Source organism: Colias eurytheme, chromosome 17, assembly GCF_061535395.1.
Source record: "Colias eurytheme isolate Ceu_HAF_F1 chromosome 17, ilColEury1 Martin Lab GWU primary, whole genome shotgun sequence".
NCBI classification, from domain to species: domain Eukaryota; kingdom Metazoa; phylum Arthropoda; class Insecta; order Lepidoptera; family Pieridae; genus Colias; species Colias eurytheme.
In genome coordinates, this window is record NC_142996.1 from 5,276,211 (window position 1) to 5,294,051 (window position 17,841).

At 34.2% G+C, this 17,841-nt stretch overlaps 1 protein-coding gene across 1 annotated transcript in view; it reads left to right on the forward strand.

The window, feature by feature from the left end:
• Positions 1–17,841, forward strand: part of LOC149901220 (uncharacterized) — a 117,722-nt gene that overhangs the window by 36,572 nt on the left and 63,309 nt on the right. Inside the window, exons 2-3 of the mRNA XM_090111757.1 lie at positions 2,154–2,469; positions 3,420–4,699. Of these exons, the coding sequence (XP_089967883.1) occupies positions 2,154–2,469; positions 3,420–4,699 (1,596 nt within the window). The remainder of the gene's footprint in view (positions 1–2,153; positions 2,470–3,419; positions 4,700–17,841) is intronic.

The following is a 17,841-nucleotide window of genomic DNA, read 5'->3' on the forward strand; positions in this document are numbered from 1 at the left end:
TCGAGAGTTTCATACATGAAATTATTGTCCGTCTCATCAAAATAAAGCTACTCACGAAAAATTGGCTTGATAGTAATCAAGTGCAAAAATGGGCGATGGATCCTGAACTATATAAAGTTTTCACAATTTTCATGAAGATACTGTCAATTTTTATTTTTATTTTTCATAAATTGCATTTTTTTTATACAGCGCCATCTAGGTATAAACTAGTAAAACTCAGAAACATCACTTTTATCTTAATCGAAGTGGTGCAACACCGTAACCATAGATGGCGCTCCAACAAATGCCGTATGCATCGCGCATCTTATGTAGATGGCACTAGGTGCAACACAACCAAAATAATTTTTTCGTAGTTTAATGTTGTTTATTTTTCAATTGAATTAAATTAGTTAAACGGAAATATTTTCAGAAACGTTGCACATTCATAAAGGTGTGTATCTAATGAAAAAAAAAAATAGAATATCTAACCTATCAATAATTATTAATCTGTGATGCTAAGGTATTAATAACGTAGGATAAGGGACCTAAGTTCCTTGGCTAATATTGTTTTTTTAATTCACATATATGTACCTATATATTATTCATATTTGAAAGTAGTAAACCTCCCCTTTTCGTTATAAATAAATAAGAATAAATATTAAAAAAAAAACATATTTTGTTACCTATTATTAACATTATATCACATTCTTGTTTAATCTTCTGTTTATATCAGACGATTACTGTTATTTCAACAGGAAACAAACCTACTCATAAATTGAATCAGATAACAGGAGATAATATTTATGTAGGTAGTTTCATCACAAATTCAGCTACCGAGTTCCAGGTAATCAATTTTTATACCAATAAATTGCTTGTCCGTTGTATGATTAACACGACCGTATAATAAAATGGTCAATACCCATATTCATCAAGTAAAAAAGGCGGAGAATAATTAAATTTGACGACGTTTAATCTGAACGTAAAATAAAACAACACGCGCTCGTCTTCGCGTCGTAATATCGAAACTCGTAGTGTGCCTCGAAGATGTTTTTTTTTTAATTTTTTCTCGTTGAAGATAAATTATATCAACGCATTATCCTGTAGGTTTCGGTTTGGGTGCGGCGTCCGCGGGGAATCGTGCATAACTTGAACGCTACGTCATAGCCAGTAAAAAACTTCGAACTCAGGCAGTCAAGGCCTTCGGAACTCCAGCATTTACATGTTGTATACTATAAACATCTACATCAGCATGTATTTAAAGTTGAAACCGCTGCGTGGTATCTTTTCGTAATGTACACGCATTCCCCGTTGGCCAATTTTCATTCCTGAATATAAATATTTTCCATTTTAGGCTAATGTGCGCTTTGAGGTATTCGAGTTGCGAGATTTCCTTGTTCAATTAATTTTCTTAACACGGGATTATTTTTTTTACTTACCTACATACCTTAAGGATTTATTTCTTGGAGCCCTAATTTACGGGTTTTAAATTTTATTGTTGTTTACCAATTATTAAAACTTTGAGCTTTTAAATTGACCAGTTTTAAGCCATTCAAGGTAAGAGCTTAATCTTAATCTTACAGTTTTTAATGTGAAAAATTAATACAGCTCTAATAAATCATTAATTTCGTTCTTGGTTAATGACATTATAAATATTAACAAACATTGCGTTTGCGAGGTAGTTAAACAATTTTAACGGTTTCATTTCGAAGAAAAAGTAACAGATATCCGAGATGGTCGAGCTCTTGTTTTTTGTGTCGACTTAAGATGCCTGAGCTGATTAGTTTTGAGAAGTCTTCTGATATGCTATTTGTGCACTTAAAAAGGAATTTTAATCCAGAACCCCGTATCAAAATTAGAATTATACAATGTATTGTTTACCTATTAAACAGTGGCGACGCATTCTTCGAACAAGAAAAAAATCTAAATAATGTTGTTGAAATAACTCGTACATATTTATATTTTTATACATTATAATTCCCAAAACTTTATAATCGGAAAGTTGCTACTGTTACAATATATCTATGTAAATAATGCAATATTTTTTATAAAAACCAATCTACATAAATATTAAATAGTTGGAGTAACATCTTACCTACCGTACATTTTGTGTATCTTTTACGTATTATAAAAATATAGACTTAATTACGAATTAAAACGTGCTTCTTTTGTTACAGGTGACAGTATGGGGCAGCAGTACAGTTGCAGAAGTAATCAACGATCCTCTACAAGAGGCTGGAGTTGTTATAGCTGGGCTTCCATCTGGACCTCTGTCAGTGCCGCTATCTCTTCCTATTGCTGGACCTATTCCACCACCAGAAGACGCAGTGTCACCTCCCACTGCGCTCTTGTTCCTTGGAGGCTCAAAGGCCCCTGTGGAACCAAGGGCGCCAGCAATTTGCCTGGAAGGAGAAGTTATCGTTGTCGAATTTGAGCCACCACCGTGGGATGGAAAGGATTTAGAAGTCTTTCTGGCTTGGGAGAAAATATATGGTGAGCTTATAATGATACCTATAATACTTACACATAATACCCGTTTTCTGGATGCCTTATTGATTATAGATCGAATAAATCAATTTAAAACCATTCAAAAGTTTGAGTTTGAGTTTGAAAAAAATTAGTCAATCAATTATCAGGTGTAAGTAACAAAATAAAAACCATAAAAATAAGGTCAATAATAGCTTCGATTAGTTTCACTGGCAACCAATACTTATTAAAGTACATTCAATACAGAAATCTAGTGCCTGTACCAATTCTGAACAGGTTAATTCATAATATCGTGTCTTTAGACTTTCACGCCTACGATAATATGACCATAAAGTTTTCTAAAGACAACTGAATGAGTACTCGTACATTGACTTATAGTTCTTAGCGAGTCATATCTTATGAAAAGTATTTCCTTAACTTTCCTTGTGCCTTGGAGCGCTCGTCAATACGAGTCGGTTGTGTATTAAGTATTCCATCAGCAAACTATGTTTGTAGAAAGCGGTTTGGCAATATTGAAACGTGTACGCACGCCGTTGCTATTGTCCGGTAATCTTTCGCAGAAGCGACTCGTATGCAAAGCTAATGCAGTCGCCGTGATCGCCATACCGATAGAAGTCGTCGGTCGTCCCGATACTTGATCCTTATTATCGCGGAATAAGGCTTTAAAATCATACGCCATTTTAGGTTAATACCTTATGTGTAAACGTATAAAAAGACTCCGTGTAATAAATATATGCGACCAAGTTTCGCCTCTCCAGTTGCTATACCATAAAAAGGAATATCACAGATACTTAATAGATCACATACAGACCATAGATATCTTAGTATGCTTATGCTAAACGTTTACAAGTTGAAACAACATACGCATTTAAAGGACCACCTAGATGCTTAAATATTACATGGACGATTAATATTATTTTTTAATTGGTATATTTATATTATAATTTTTGTTTCAGCGTCTATGCTGTTCTCAGCCGTAGAACTTTATGGCAAGCCATTACTGCGAGCTGCAGTTATTACCAAAGAAGAATATCACTTGCTGTTCTACTACTTAGAGTCAGTTTCAGAAGCAAGCGAAGCATTAACACAACGTATGCGAAAATACATTGATTCTGGTTTACTAAAAAGCAATCCTGCTAAAGATAAAGACGACGACACACTTGCCGCTCTTAATACACAGTTAGACTCCATTAATATTGAAAATGAATCGAAGTCGAGTCTTTTGACGGAATTGATTCAAGAGGGTATTTTATCCCAACATGACGTAGATTGTGCATCTGACATGGCTAATTCAATATATAGTGAACAACCTTCAAATAATAAAATCTTAGATGATGATAACAGGTCAAGCTCATCTTCACTAGGTGTTGCCCCGCGTCAAGTTGTAGTTGATGTTGTTGTAGACAACGGCGAGGCAGTTGTCGATAGTTCATTAGTAGAAGAGTCGGAAGAGGTTACCACTGTGAGGTTAAAAAATGGAGCACAATGTTGTGCTGACCATAGAATATCAGCTGATATTACAGAAAATGTTTGGTCTAATGTACGGTGGGACTTCCTTAACCCAGCAGATTTTGGATATGATCAAGTACCAAATGTAAAAAGAAGCCGGTCAGAGTCTGCATTAACTCCCGTTGTAACAAGGCGTCACGAAGAGATTTACGAGACATTAAGAGACGACGAAGAAAACTCCTGTGGTAGTATGACACCTTATGAATCTATAGAAGATTTATATGATTGTATAAAAAACGCAGCGTATAATAATGTTATTGTCGCTCAATCATCACCTTCGACCGAGAGTCAATCTGAGCCGCAATATCCGGACTTCGATGAAAAGTCGATCACAACACGCCAGAGTTCCGCTAGTAGTGAAAAAAGCGGAACCTCGTCCGCTTTTCCATTCTCGAAGTGCGGTTCGAGCGATTCGACCGGCGCGTACACGTCTTGCGAGTCTTCTAGTGGGATCAATACTTTCGCTCCGAAAAGCATTCCAGAGTTAATTAAATGTAGAGAACTACCTCCCCCGCCCACGGAAGTTGAAATGAATGAGAGTACTATTCTATTGAAGCAACTGTTTATGGGTGAATTGATGGATGCATACGGTGAATACCTTTCTGCGTACCCGTACGCTCGATCGCTGTTGCGCCGGAAGATGCGACGAGACGAACATTTCTCTGCACTGGCGGACATCAGACGAGGCGCCGCCAAGTACACCATCGCCGATTACTTGGAATTACCGGTAAGTCGCTTTATAATAATATTATTTCGAACATGTTGTAATCGAAGATCACGATACATTGTATTCATTGCACGAAGGAGATATATTCAGCTTTTATGTTCGTGTCAAATGGGGCAATTTCATTAATTCGCCATGGAATCGAGAACAATAAGGAGAGTATCGGTGGTATTCCGTTCTGGAGTCGATTTGATGGCGGCCGTGTGACAATGATACGAGCCTGCGCACGCGTCGCCATTCAATGCTAATGGGCCGGAAGAGTGCACGTGTAACTCTCTCCCTGATTACAGGCATTGTTTCACGCCACTTCAGGGCTTCGCTTCTTTACCGTGTAAAATGCTGTAAATGATATTTACTTTTTTAAATTCATATCTGAATCAAAAATAAAACAATTTTAGACTGCTAAATTTTATGTACGTAAAAAATTAACGTAAACCGTCATTTTTATTTAGAATGTGAAATAAACATTGTTCTGAGTTAAGGTCACTGACCATAAATATGGTATTCTGTCAGTTATGACAATTATGCATTAATTTAAAACCTACAATAAAATTTATAATCAGAATTTAAATAAACACGTTATGATAAATATTTTGTAGAAAAGACGTTAAATATCACGGTCGAACAGGCTGATATTGGTCACATTATAGAAGTATAATAATATGTTATAATGCAACACAAAAAATACTATTAAGAATTTCATATCGTAAAATACAACATAAAATTATGCATAGCTGCAACAACGTGTTCATGACTCAGGTTAAAATCAAGTTGCAATCGATGAGACATTATAGGCTACCTATATTATATACTAGCTTCCGCCCGCGACTCCGTCCGCGCGGATGTCGGTCATCGCGTGGATGGTCTCCATTTTGATTAACTCTGACAATGACATCTTATAAATATCTGTTGGACCCAAATACGGCTAGGCCTATAATAATACGCAACGTGTGTTCGCGGTTCTACAGAACAACCGCGTCTATGGATAAAACTGAAAAAATAAGATTAATTTTTTTTCTACGTATTTTTCCAGGATAAAAAGTATCCTATTTTACGCCCAGGATAATAAGGTATAATTATACCAAGTTTCACCGAAATCGAACCGTTAGTTTTCACGTGACGTCTTCACATACAGACAGACAGACAAAAAATTTTTTAATCACATATTTGGGTTTGGTATCGATCCAGTAACACCCCCTGCTATTTATTTTTTCAATATTTTCAATGTACAGAATTGACCCTTCTACAGATTTATTATATGTATAGATTACCTATGTTTATAACGTGAAACTTGATTAACAAAATTAGTAAGTAGGTACCGTTAAAATTGATTTAGTTATTTCATCAATGATCTAATTGTTAAAAAACTTTTAATTAATGTTGACTTCATAATGCAATAACTCTACATTAGATATCATTAGTGTACTTCAACCCTGCTTAGAGTTTAATAAATGTTTTAAACTACTAATAAATTTAGATTATCCTAATATATTACGTAACCGTTAAACTCATGTTACAATGTAGGTACCACACCCCAGGGGTGCTCCCGCCAACGTACGAACCTCTGCAGTCTATACACCACCCACGTCTTATTCATCAGATCATAGACTAGACTCAAAATGCCAAATCAATACTTAATGATTGCGAAGGTTACATTGATCCATTGTTATAAAATCGCAATTATTATTAACCCTCTTTTTGTTATGACTATTGATTATAGAGGCGTGCCGTGTGATTCTTGCTTTGATCTTTTTTATCGCAAGTACAATAATGTGTTTCAAGTATGGGCTACAATTAATAACGATTAAAATAGCACAACGATTTTCTTTGCTAAATGAAGATAAAAAAAGAAAAGGCCGGTTTATGATTGATCTCTACATCTATATTAAAAACATTTTGTCTCTTTAAAAATCTGTAAAAAAAGCTCTCAAGATATCACTTAGGCATAAATTCCACATTTAATCAAAATTATTATGTTTAATAAACTGTTGTCCATTAAAATAGTTAAAATTGACCTAAAAGGAAAAAAAATATCATTATTGCACCAAATTACCGTTAAGGTAGGTACTAACTTTTAATTAACGGGGTATTCCGTATTACCTACATTATAAAATAAAAGGGACTCTAAAACTCCAGGTAAAAATTAAAACACTAACAAAATTGAAAATAACTGCATACTTTTATCAAGATATCGCACATGTTACAGTTCTATTAGGCCAAGCCTTATAGGAAACGAAACATGCAGGCGCGGTGACCATATGGGCTTATCTGACTGAAGTCCTAATTTGCTTGTTTGCATACAAATAGACACGACTTACTGATAACGTACTCAATAATTGTTGTAGTAATTTAAGCTTTTTACACACACGAACATAAAAGTAAATAAAATTGATCAAATTCACCGTTCTAAAAAATAAAGAAAAGAGCTTTCAGTTGGAGCTTTGAAAGTAGCATCGTCATTCGTTGGTATAATATTATGAAATCAAGAATACTAATGGTGGGTACACACGTACATACTTGCTAGTCGAGCAAGTCTCTTCGAACAAAGCTATAGCACAGACATGCTTGAACTCGCGTCTACACGTAAAAGCTTGCGCGAAGATCATGTTCAGTGTGCGTTGAAACTCTTCGAGCAATGGACGATACGTTGTTGTGTTTGGTGGGAAATTTTTTTTTCTCTCTCCTCCAAGATGCCCTTAGAGAGTTAATTTTTTTTATCACTCCATTTCTGTCAATGTTTGGTTCCACCGTTTTGCATAATAAAATGAAACGATCATATGCAGCGTTTCTTTTACCCTTGTCGCTGTACTCTTTTAACGTTGTTTTCCATAAACACTCTTCTTCTCGATACATGTTTATAAATTGTTCCACAAAATCACGAGTAAACGCTCGAAAGTCCGACATTTCAGCTGCGCACGCACAACCTTTTCGATTAATCACTCGCTCACGACTGATATGCTCGAAGTCGCAGCTACACGTACAAACAAGATTGCTTCGAACATCGAGCAAAAATTATGGAGGTTTGAATCTTGCTCGAATCGAAGTTGTTGGATTGAAATGGTTGGCTTCGAGCATTTGTCTTGAGACTTGCATGGTACACACGTTCGTACTTGCTCGAGATCGAGCAAGTTTATCGAGCATGTGCGTACGTGTGTACCCACTATATGTATAACAAAAATGTTTACTATCTACTCAAAAAATTCTTATAAAATTTTAAGGTTATAGTTATAGAAGTCTATTTGAGATGCTATTATAACAATATACTATTTACATAATCAGGTATTTGTTCGATAAGCCTTAAATATTCATTAGTTTGGGCTTAAAATAAATTGCATATAAATTGAGCTATTGAAAAATTCGAACACGTATAAGTTTAACTCATGTGGAGTGTGAACGTATGGATAGAGTCAACGCCACCGTGTATGGAATAATAAACCTAGTACAGTGTTGTAAACGAAAAATATAGAAAAATGTTGTAGGTACATAGGTAGGTATATTTGTGAAAAAAACTATGAAAATAAAGCTACATATTTTAATATTATGCAGCAGTTTTTTTTTCATAGCTTTTTGTATAAAAAGTTTATTAAGACATATAAATGCTATTTAATCACTTCATCGGTAGAAGGTATTTATTTATAGGAGTATATAGAGCAAAATGTAACAGTAACTTGTAACAGTTTAAATGAAAATTAAATTTTATATGTCTTTTGCGTCTTATGTAGAATTATGTAGAGCCCTGTATAAAAAATCTAAAATCCATACTTTCAAGTCTGAGAAACAGCTTCATATGTGAAGCTTTATATCTCGGTTTTAATATCCTTTTAAATTAGCAAATATACGGCAGCCCCAATCAGCTAATTATTCTTTCCAGTGATTGTACAGTAAACGGCTTTAAAGATCTTGATTGCTTGAGAATTTGCAAATGAGGCTTATCCAGGGTTATTAAGATGCGAGGGCCGAGCTATTTGACTCTTTACATTCAGCCATGTATAATTATATGCGCTTAAAGCCATGATTATTCGATTCTTCTAGATTCCGATTAACTTTTGTATGTATGTACTTACGTCGATTTAAATAGAACTTAATGTAGCTCGTCAATTATAAGGTAGGTAATTATCTCGTACTATAATAAAAGATCGCGTTTTTAAAAGGTTATTTCAATTTCTGGATGAAACTAAGAAAATCCTAATGAAATATCACGCAGAAATTTATCGCCCTCATAGTGCTCACATTCGTTAAGTTTAAAATAAACATTATCGGAAGTATCAAATATAAAAAATGTGACGGTTATGCGTGACTCCGAAAATATATCTTTTGTGGACAAAGAAATGTGTGAATATTAGTTATTAGTTATTACTTATTACCTATTTGTATCTTTCCGTCAGCTTCCGGAGCGGACATTCCTAACATGATTTCTATTGCTTCACGGTTATTATCTTTGAATTTAGTGGCATAATCTAATCTAAATGTTGTTTAAAATATTATCTACATTTTACCAATTGAACTGTAGATTGGCACAGTTTTAAATAGAACCGTCCGTAATTAAAAACACACATAAAATATATATTTATTTAACCATTTATTGTACCATACCATTTAACATTACAATGTACACTGTACAGTATAATTATTATACAGTTGTATAGATGCGAGGTAAAGTACAAAAGGTGTATTTATATTAATAATTTGTTAAATAGCTATTTATTATCTATTAAATGCACGGCAATGCATCTCTGCAAATCAAATTAGCGAGCGTTTACACTTCTCACATTACAAAAATAAAATCGCGTTACCATTTATTACGAAAATGCAGAGCAAGCCAATAAGCTATGATGCATGTTCATTTAACGTGACTTTGTGTTGACGACGAATTTCTTTGATAAATTTATCTCTATCATTTAATATTTATATGATAGTTTTAATGCTCTATAGTTTTTTTAATTGTAGAGATACAATCGGAAGAATTAACTATGGTTCATTCTTCATTTTAGACGAGATTAAAGTTTGATTTAAGACAAAATTAAAAGCCATTTTTACTTCACAACAAAAGCGTTCAAATAGGCACTATAAAATATGCAGCTGCAAGAATAAAATATTTAATGATTTTAGTTAAATACTGCCAGCTACAACTATTAAAAAATCTAATTAATCAATCAAAGTATGTAAAAGTCTCGTTTAAAGTCTTTAATTTATCTTCAACTAGCGGTCCGCCCCGGCTTCGCCCGTGGTACATGTTTACGCTTTCTCTACATAAGAACCATCCTCGTACTTCAAGGAATATAATAAAAAAAGAATTATCGAAATCGGTTCAGCCGTTCTCGAGTTATGCGCTTACCAACACATTTTGCGATTCATTTTTATATATAAGATATGTAAATAAAAAACGATGGAATGATAAACGATATTCATTAATGGGTTTGAATGATTAAGAAAAAATAATATCATAAAACACGATAGATCAGATAGATAAAACATTTCCATTGATGATATTTGCGTGCATCTCATAACGAGTATGTATTTATTGACTAATGAATATTCAACAGTTTACACATATCTTCTCGTACTTCATCAGCGTGGTAATACTCCTTTCGTAACGTATCAACACAGCACAAAAACACACTTTCAATATTCGTAACGCTCATATTTTGTGCTGTTCACGTGTTTTTCGCCAATAAAATCTCTAATGTATGCAATGTATGCCACTGTTAACTTTTTCGCTCGCATTTTTTCTTCACGATTGAGCTCGGTAGTCGGTGTGTTTCATTTTGCTGTGATATTGCCTTTTTAGGAGTTCCGCTCTGGTGTGAGCCGTGTGACTTGCTTAAAAATCTAGATATTATTACAATCTTAAACCTGCTAGAGATTTATAAATTTAAGAAGCTCGTAAGTGGGTTAGTTTAGTTTCTTTTTTGATAGATCCAGTATGTTATGACATAAATTAAGTGTGACGCATTTGCGACTCCCGTCGATAAACCGAGACATATTACATCATGTCCCAAAAAAAATGCATAATTACAGAGGTGCTTTTAGTGTAATATATTTATCGAGTTTATTATGTAAGCTTTTTCGATTTTGAATTCTAATATGCTATCGATTTGCTTAATTTTAATATTAATTAAGGTCAATCAAATTCAACCACGTAACTTCAATGCTATCATATGCTATACACATACATATGTGAGCTAAAAACGTCAAGTGATTTCCATAAAAATACTAGGTACTATACAATTTTAGCCTAATTACATAATAATTTAAACTTTAATTAAATTAGATTTAAACCACCTATAGATGTAAGAACAGATAAAATTGGAACATGACACTTCCTTTAAAAGAGTCGGTTAAAAACGAAAGCCACCGACCCAGAAGCCGGTGTTCAAGTTTCTTGTACACCTTTATAATGTATCTCAAGAGGACCTTTGCCCTTCAATGGGACAGTAATGGGTTATTATTATATTGCTACCGCTAATGCAATGATGTTCGACCGGCCGCCCCTCCCGGTTCTGCTTTCTACGCGCGGTTTCACTGATTGAGGAGCCGACCGAACCGCTTTTTGTATCCACTATCGCACGCAATTGTCACAAACCTCCGCCGTTTCAACACAGCTTACTTATAGTCTTTGTTTTCACAAATTTTCCACAAAACCACAGACAACGCGTCGATTCACACGGCCGTTAAAGCTTAGCTATTATGTAAATTCAATAACTTTCTCTCGTTAAAATGAAAACTTACACAAGAAAAGGCACTGGGGCTCCTTATTGAGTAAAACGTTCAAAAGTGACAGTTAACGCTTCCATGAGTTTGGCCCTCCGTTTATTTACCTCCCATTCAAATAGTGACACTCACAAAAGTCCGATGGTGTATTCAAATATCTCGTATTTGAATGATTCATGATTTAGTAACAATAGTTTTACTGCGGAGTGCGCTGTAGTAGCATTGCTAGATAAGGTTATAAATTGTTCGGCGTTTACAATAGGATTCTTCGGGTGTTTCAGTGCGCGTAAGAATGTCTACCTTCTCTGTACGACAGGAACGGTGACTCACCTTTGAGTCAGAATAAAAGCCGGGACAGCGAACATCGCACTGAAATTACTACATACATACTTGCATTACCTGTAAAGACTATTCTAAACGGATAGCTGAGTCTCATCCATAGCATTGAATATGGAAGTATTATATATTTTCTAAAACGCCTTATTCTTGTGTCCGAAATATGTAGAGAAGATGTACATTATTTTTATGGGATTCATAAAAAATACTACCTCATTTCAACACGTGTTAAAGTTACTAAACTCTACTAACGATCATAAATAAGGTGTTAACTTTAAATCGAGTTAGTAATAAATTTTTAAAGATTTAATTTAATGGCTGCGATAAAAGTACCTTAATACTTATTTATAGTGATAGGTAACAAATGTCACAGACATTAAGTAACGCAATAGTTGGAGGTTAAAAGTACTCCTAGAGAAGTACAAATATGTAAGTAGGTAGGTAAGACGAAGGTCTCCGAACAGGTTACGGGCAAAGCAGTCACGTTATAAGAGTCAGATTGCACTATGGCTTTAATAGCAGTAACCTTGCTCATGAGCATGACAGCAAACACGTTTTAATGTGTTTATTATATGTTTGCCTATCTGAATGTGAAAATAATCTAAAAATCTAAGTCTCAATATACGACTCTACCATTCTGCCGGTCATAACAAAACATGTAAAAAGCCATCATTTTAAAATTTCATCATTTTAATACTATATTTAAAACTAATAAAAATAAATAAGACAACTCTACAAAATTAATCCAATTACACACTTTCATAGTTTTATAAAATACCAGACAACAAAGTGACGCAATTTTATAAATTACAGAAAATTATAGCAAAACGCAGGCCGTTCTCAATACTTTTTTCCATAAATGTAGAATTGTAATGTGCCACGGAAGTTCACCTGGCCTGATTATACCCAGGTCGGTGTGTCCACGCAACATCCGCCCTATTGAACATGTTTAATCCCATTGCAAAGCTATTATGATGCAGTTCTATTATGTCTCTTATTGAATTCTAAGAACATATTTCTTTTGGTCATATTGAGTGAGGTCATCAACGGGTTCCTAACTTATTTTCGATTACGATATCATACAAAATAATGGAATATTAAAGTACCTAGGTACGTGTTGATTAAACTAGAGTTGTACCCAAATTAACTCTGAACTAAGATGTCTGTCGCACGTGTCTTCAAATATTTTCGGACTCATTAAGACCTCCATTATAATATTGTGCTAACACCGCTATTTGGCCTAAAACCGCAAATATGTTCGTGCTTGCATTCTGCAATTCCAGTTTTGATAAATATATATTCCTGTTGTAATCTTTATTCAATCTGAGTTTAGCGAGGCATGAATTTAGGCTTTTCGAAGACTCTTTTAATCAGGATTCGAGTGGGCGGAGATGCGTCAATGACCCGCAAAAGTTGTGGATCCGCATTCAGCAGGTAATGCCGATGCTAAATTTTGACAACGGTTCAGCTAGTCAATACCAAGAGTAGGTACCTAATAATATTGAATACGCCCTATCTGCAATGCAATAAACACTGCCTTTCAATGGGGTGTTTGATAAACATGTGGAAACCATGCATATAATTCGAGCAGATCTTGGTGTGTTCTTCTTTGAAGACATGTCATTTACAACTAGTTCCGTGACCTCGCTCACGCATTCCCGCGCCTGCACCTAACTGTACTTTCCCGTTGACTTAATGCCGACTTTGGACAGAACCTGATCTTAGGCAAATGTACATTATAGCAATCGTTGCAATTTAATTATATTTTGAGTATGTGAGCGGAGGCAAAAGCCACGTAGATCAGAACATACCGGCAAAACCCGTAGTCTTTGGTTGAGCTTGCGTGCCGCGCATTCCATCTGAGCGACGCCGACGTTAGCCGATGATTGCCGACGCTCTAGCTGTCTGCGGCCGACTTCACACTGGTGTCTGCGCGAGCGCGGCGTGAACGTCTCGGTTGTCTGAAGTTACTGTCAACAAAGTTTTGCGTGTCGAAAATAAATGACGACTAAACTAAGTGCGTTTATAAGTTATCGATGTAACAAAATGAATTAAATCGTGATTTTTAAAATAAAATTTGATTTATTAGTTCAACATTGACTTTAAAGAGTGCAAGAACTGTGTTATTTTTTGTTTTGGATTGCGTGCAACGTTCGCTGTGAGCTGATTACTTTAGTGTGTGAGTGACTATATTGCCGTGAATAAAAAACTGGAATTATCTAATTAATTATTGGAAATGTTCATAACACAACGGTAACTATAAATTTGTTTACAAAACTTTTGTTATTTAAATTATGCAAAGGGAAGCCAATCCTGTCTCTAATGTCCACGTTGTGTTAAAGTTTTTGCCGTTAAATTGTAATGAAGCACATTCCGAAATGGTATTAAAATAACAGAATAAAACTATATATAGAAATATATTCTATGGTAATTAAATAAATACATATTATTTTTACAGTGTTTATGCTAGTTTCAAAACCAAAATGTTACTATTTATGGATTGCAATAATTACCTATAAAGTTTAACTTAATCGGTATTATATTTACCTGTCGTTATCATTAAAAACAAATCATGCATTTTATTAATGAATCATTGAAATCACTACAGAAATAGAAATGTAAAACACAGAGCCTATTAGAAAAAATTGTAAAAAGTAAAATTAAATTGACGCGAATAGGTATTAAAATTCTGTGTCAATCGTAGCGAGAGCGCCGTAAACACACAATCTACCTATTTGGCGATTATAATTTATGTAGCCAATAACCGATTCTTTGAATATAACGTCATCAGAAGCACATTTAGACAAGATAATATATTAGACAGGTTTCTATCCAACCAACCGCCAAAACAAAAAAAGAAAAAACTGAAGGAAATATGCGATCCCATCTTGCAAGTTAAACATGCGATGAAACCGGTACAGTAAAGGTTGCCCGCATATATTCAATATTTCGTCAGGTTATAAGATAACTCTTCTTTCATTACATAGCTTCATAAAATCTTTTGAAGCACGCACAAAGAAGGATCGATTTGATTTTTACTGCTATATTGTACTAACTACTAAGACAACGGCTCTACATTACCTAGGGTCATTGCGCCTGTTCGCGTCCACATGCCTATTCGCGTCCATTTTGCGGATATCTTTTAGAAAATTCACGAAAATAAGTATACTTTAAGTAAAATTGTAATAAGAAAAATTTCCGATAATACCTCAATGTATAAGAGACATGCACACATATTCAAAATATGCCTGCGCACCGCCTATCCTATTTAAAAAAAATATTTAATTTTGGTTATTAAACGAGAGAGCTAAAACGCGCGGGATTTTGCGAAAAAAATAGTGCGCAGCGTCGCGTTTGACGGTAAGTATCTTATTGTTAAATGTGAATTTTTGAATATGTAACTGTTTCTTTACTTTGCTAACAAAACATGGAATAGTATGGATTATAAATCAGCTTATTTCTTTTACAATTAATAGCTAAAATAAGGTGGACGCGAATTACTACACCGAATTTGTACAACTTCCATTTTGCGTCCACGGTGGGCGCAAACTATACCTATAGTGCATAACAATAGAACATATTGCGTCCACATTGTTTTTCACTAAGTAGCAATGAATTGTTTGTTAAAATATGTAATTTAAAATAGATTGTAAATTTTTGACTAAGACTACAAGTTGATAATTTAAATTTTCATTCAAATTAGCAAATTTTTATGCAATTTTTTTCATTTTAAAATGGGTTTTCTAAGAATGAGACTAGTATCTTTGAGAATGAGAATCAATAAGTCTGTGGTTAAGAAAATAATATAAACAAAAAAGAAATTTAATTCATTAGAAACTAAAAAAAGGGTAGGTAGGTAATCTTAATAGAACTGATTATTATTTATTTACATAACGTAACTTTGTTTTGTGTTAATTTTTAGTTCTATTAATGATGAGAAGATAAATATAAATAAGTTTTTCCAGTTTCCTTACAGTGAATTATATTAATAATAATGTTGATTTTAGGGTTCCGAACCTCAAAAGGAAAAACCGGAATCCTTGTAGGATCACTTTGATATCCGTTCGTCTGTATGTCCGTCTGCCGGTCTGTCCTTCTGTCAAAACCCTTCTTCTCAGTAACTGGAAGAACAGGAAATTTATATTGAATACTCAAGTCTACGGTCCCTTAAAGCAGTGAAAAAATCAAACTTATAAGCCAAAGCAACCAGAAGATACAGCCGTTTATGCTGCAAATTTTCGCAAATTTCGACATTCGCAAGGGAATCAAAACCTACAGGGTACTTTACGTGAACACAGACACTTGAAGTTTGGTAGGAAGCAACGTCTTATAGCACAAATAAGGGAAACATTGAAAAAATAATCATTTACAGTTAAAACATATGAAAAAAAAACAGTTTATACAGGAACCCTCGGTGTGCGAATCCCACTCGCATTTGGCCGGTTTTTATTAAATAACTATATTCGTAAATAAATAATTTATTAAAATCTAATTTTTATTTGCATTTATCTGATAAAATATCACCCAATACACTCTTAATTCTTTTTCTAAGCTGGTGGACGCGAACTGGAATTTTTGGACGCGAACTGGGTAAAACGCCTAATTCTGCTATTTGTCTAGATAAATAAAAACCACATTATATTTCCAACACAATTGAAAGTAAATCTTAAAATAGACTATGTAATGAACACGTTACATAAATTTTGCGTTGAAATTAGTTCTGGAACATTTTTATTTTCTCCTTCAAACTTTCCAACTGCACTAAGTGGACGCGAACAGGCGCAATGACCCTACATCTGTGCAGCAACTGCGTTCCAAATCTTGAGGCGAAATGTTTACAAATTACAGTTACCTTTATTTATTTTGTGTTTGTCTTAAAACCAAAAGAAAAACAATTTGTATGCAATTTAGTATACCTACCTACCTACAGTAGTACCTACTACCTACCTATGAAAGCACTAAGGAGCAACGAAATTCTTACATTTTCAAAAGATATCAGTTTAAATATCATTTGATCATGTACCATTTAGAGAACCTTACAAATATTAGATATCGACTACTACCAACATTATTATGCTCCTTACTCACGCCTCTAATACAGTTAAAGCATCTAGATATAATCTTGTTTCCGTGGGACACAAATTGACCACACAGCTTTTGACAAGTATATCTACTCTTCACCACCGGACGTGGCGCCGGAAGCTTTGATTATAGCCTCATTACCACCTTGACACTGGGCTCATACACGTTTTGCTTTCGTTAAAGTTCCTAAGTAGATTAGAGAGTTACACATAAAAATGAAACTGAGCAATGCAAGGTATTTAACAATGGATTAGTCACTGCAATTCGACGTCGAGCTATCTAGCGTCGTTCATCTAATTCCTGAACATTGGCAACTAGAACCCGCACCACCTTTGTTGAATGCCGATTTTGATACCAGCATTTGCGAATTGCGAGCGAAGCATGTTGTATTATATTATTACATAAATTCCAATGAAAAGTTTATAAAATACCTTTTTATAGTATTTAAGTATAATGCCTGCAAATAAAAACAGCATTTTATTTATGTTATCATAGTTGAAAACATGGTCACCTTAACACGATTGCAATGTTCTTGCAAAACACGCTCAATCACGCGTAAGGTGCAGTGGAGGAAAAAGTTGAGAAATATCTCAGAGATTTGATTTATTTACGTCATAATATATTTAATTACGTCTGTAACTGAATTTTGATATAAAATGAAATTCATTCATGCTTAATTTATTGTATCATATACGATTTGTCTTCAATTCAAAAGAATATCCTCAAATAAATTGATAGGTACCGATGACAAAATATATTGTTTTTGCAATAAAGTAGGTATAAACCAATTGTAATTACAGATAGAGCACTAACTCATTTATTTTACATTGCACAGCAATATGGCTCATGTAATACCTAGAATACGGATTAATGATAGGGGGCATAGTACGCACAATTCGATTACATAATTGTATTTCATTGTATCATAAGCTAATTTAAATAGGTCGTAGAGGTTTATTGAAACGAGGCAAAGAATGAATGGACTTATAGGACTTGCTATGTAGAGTGCTTGTAAA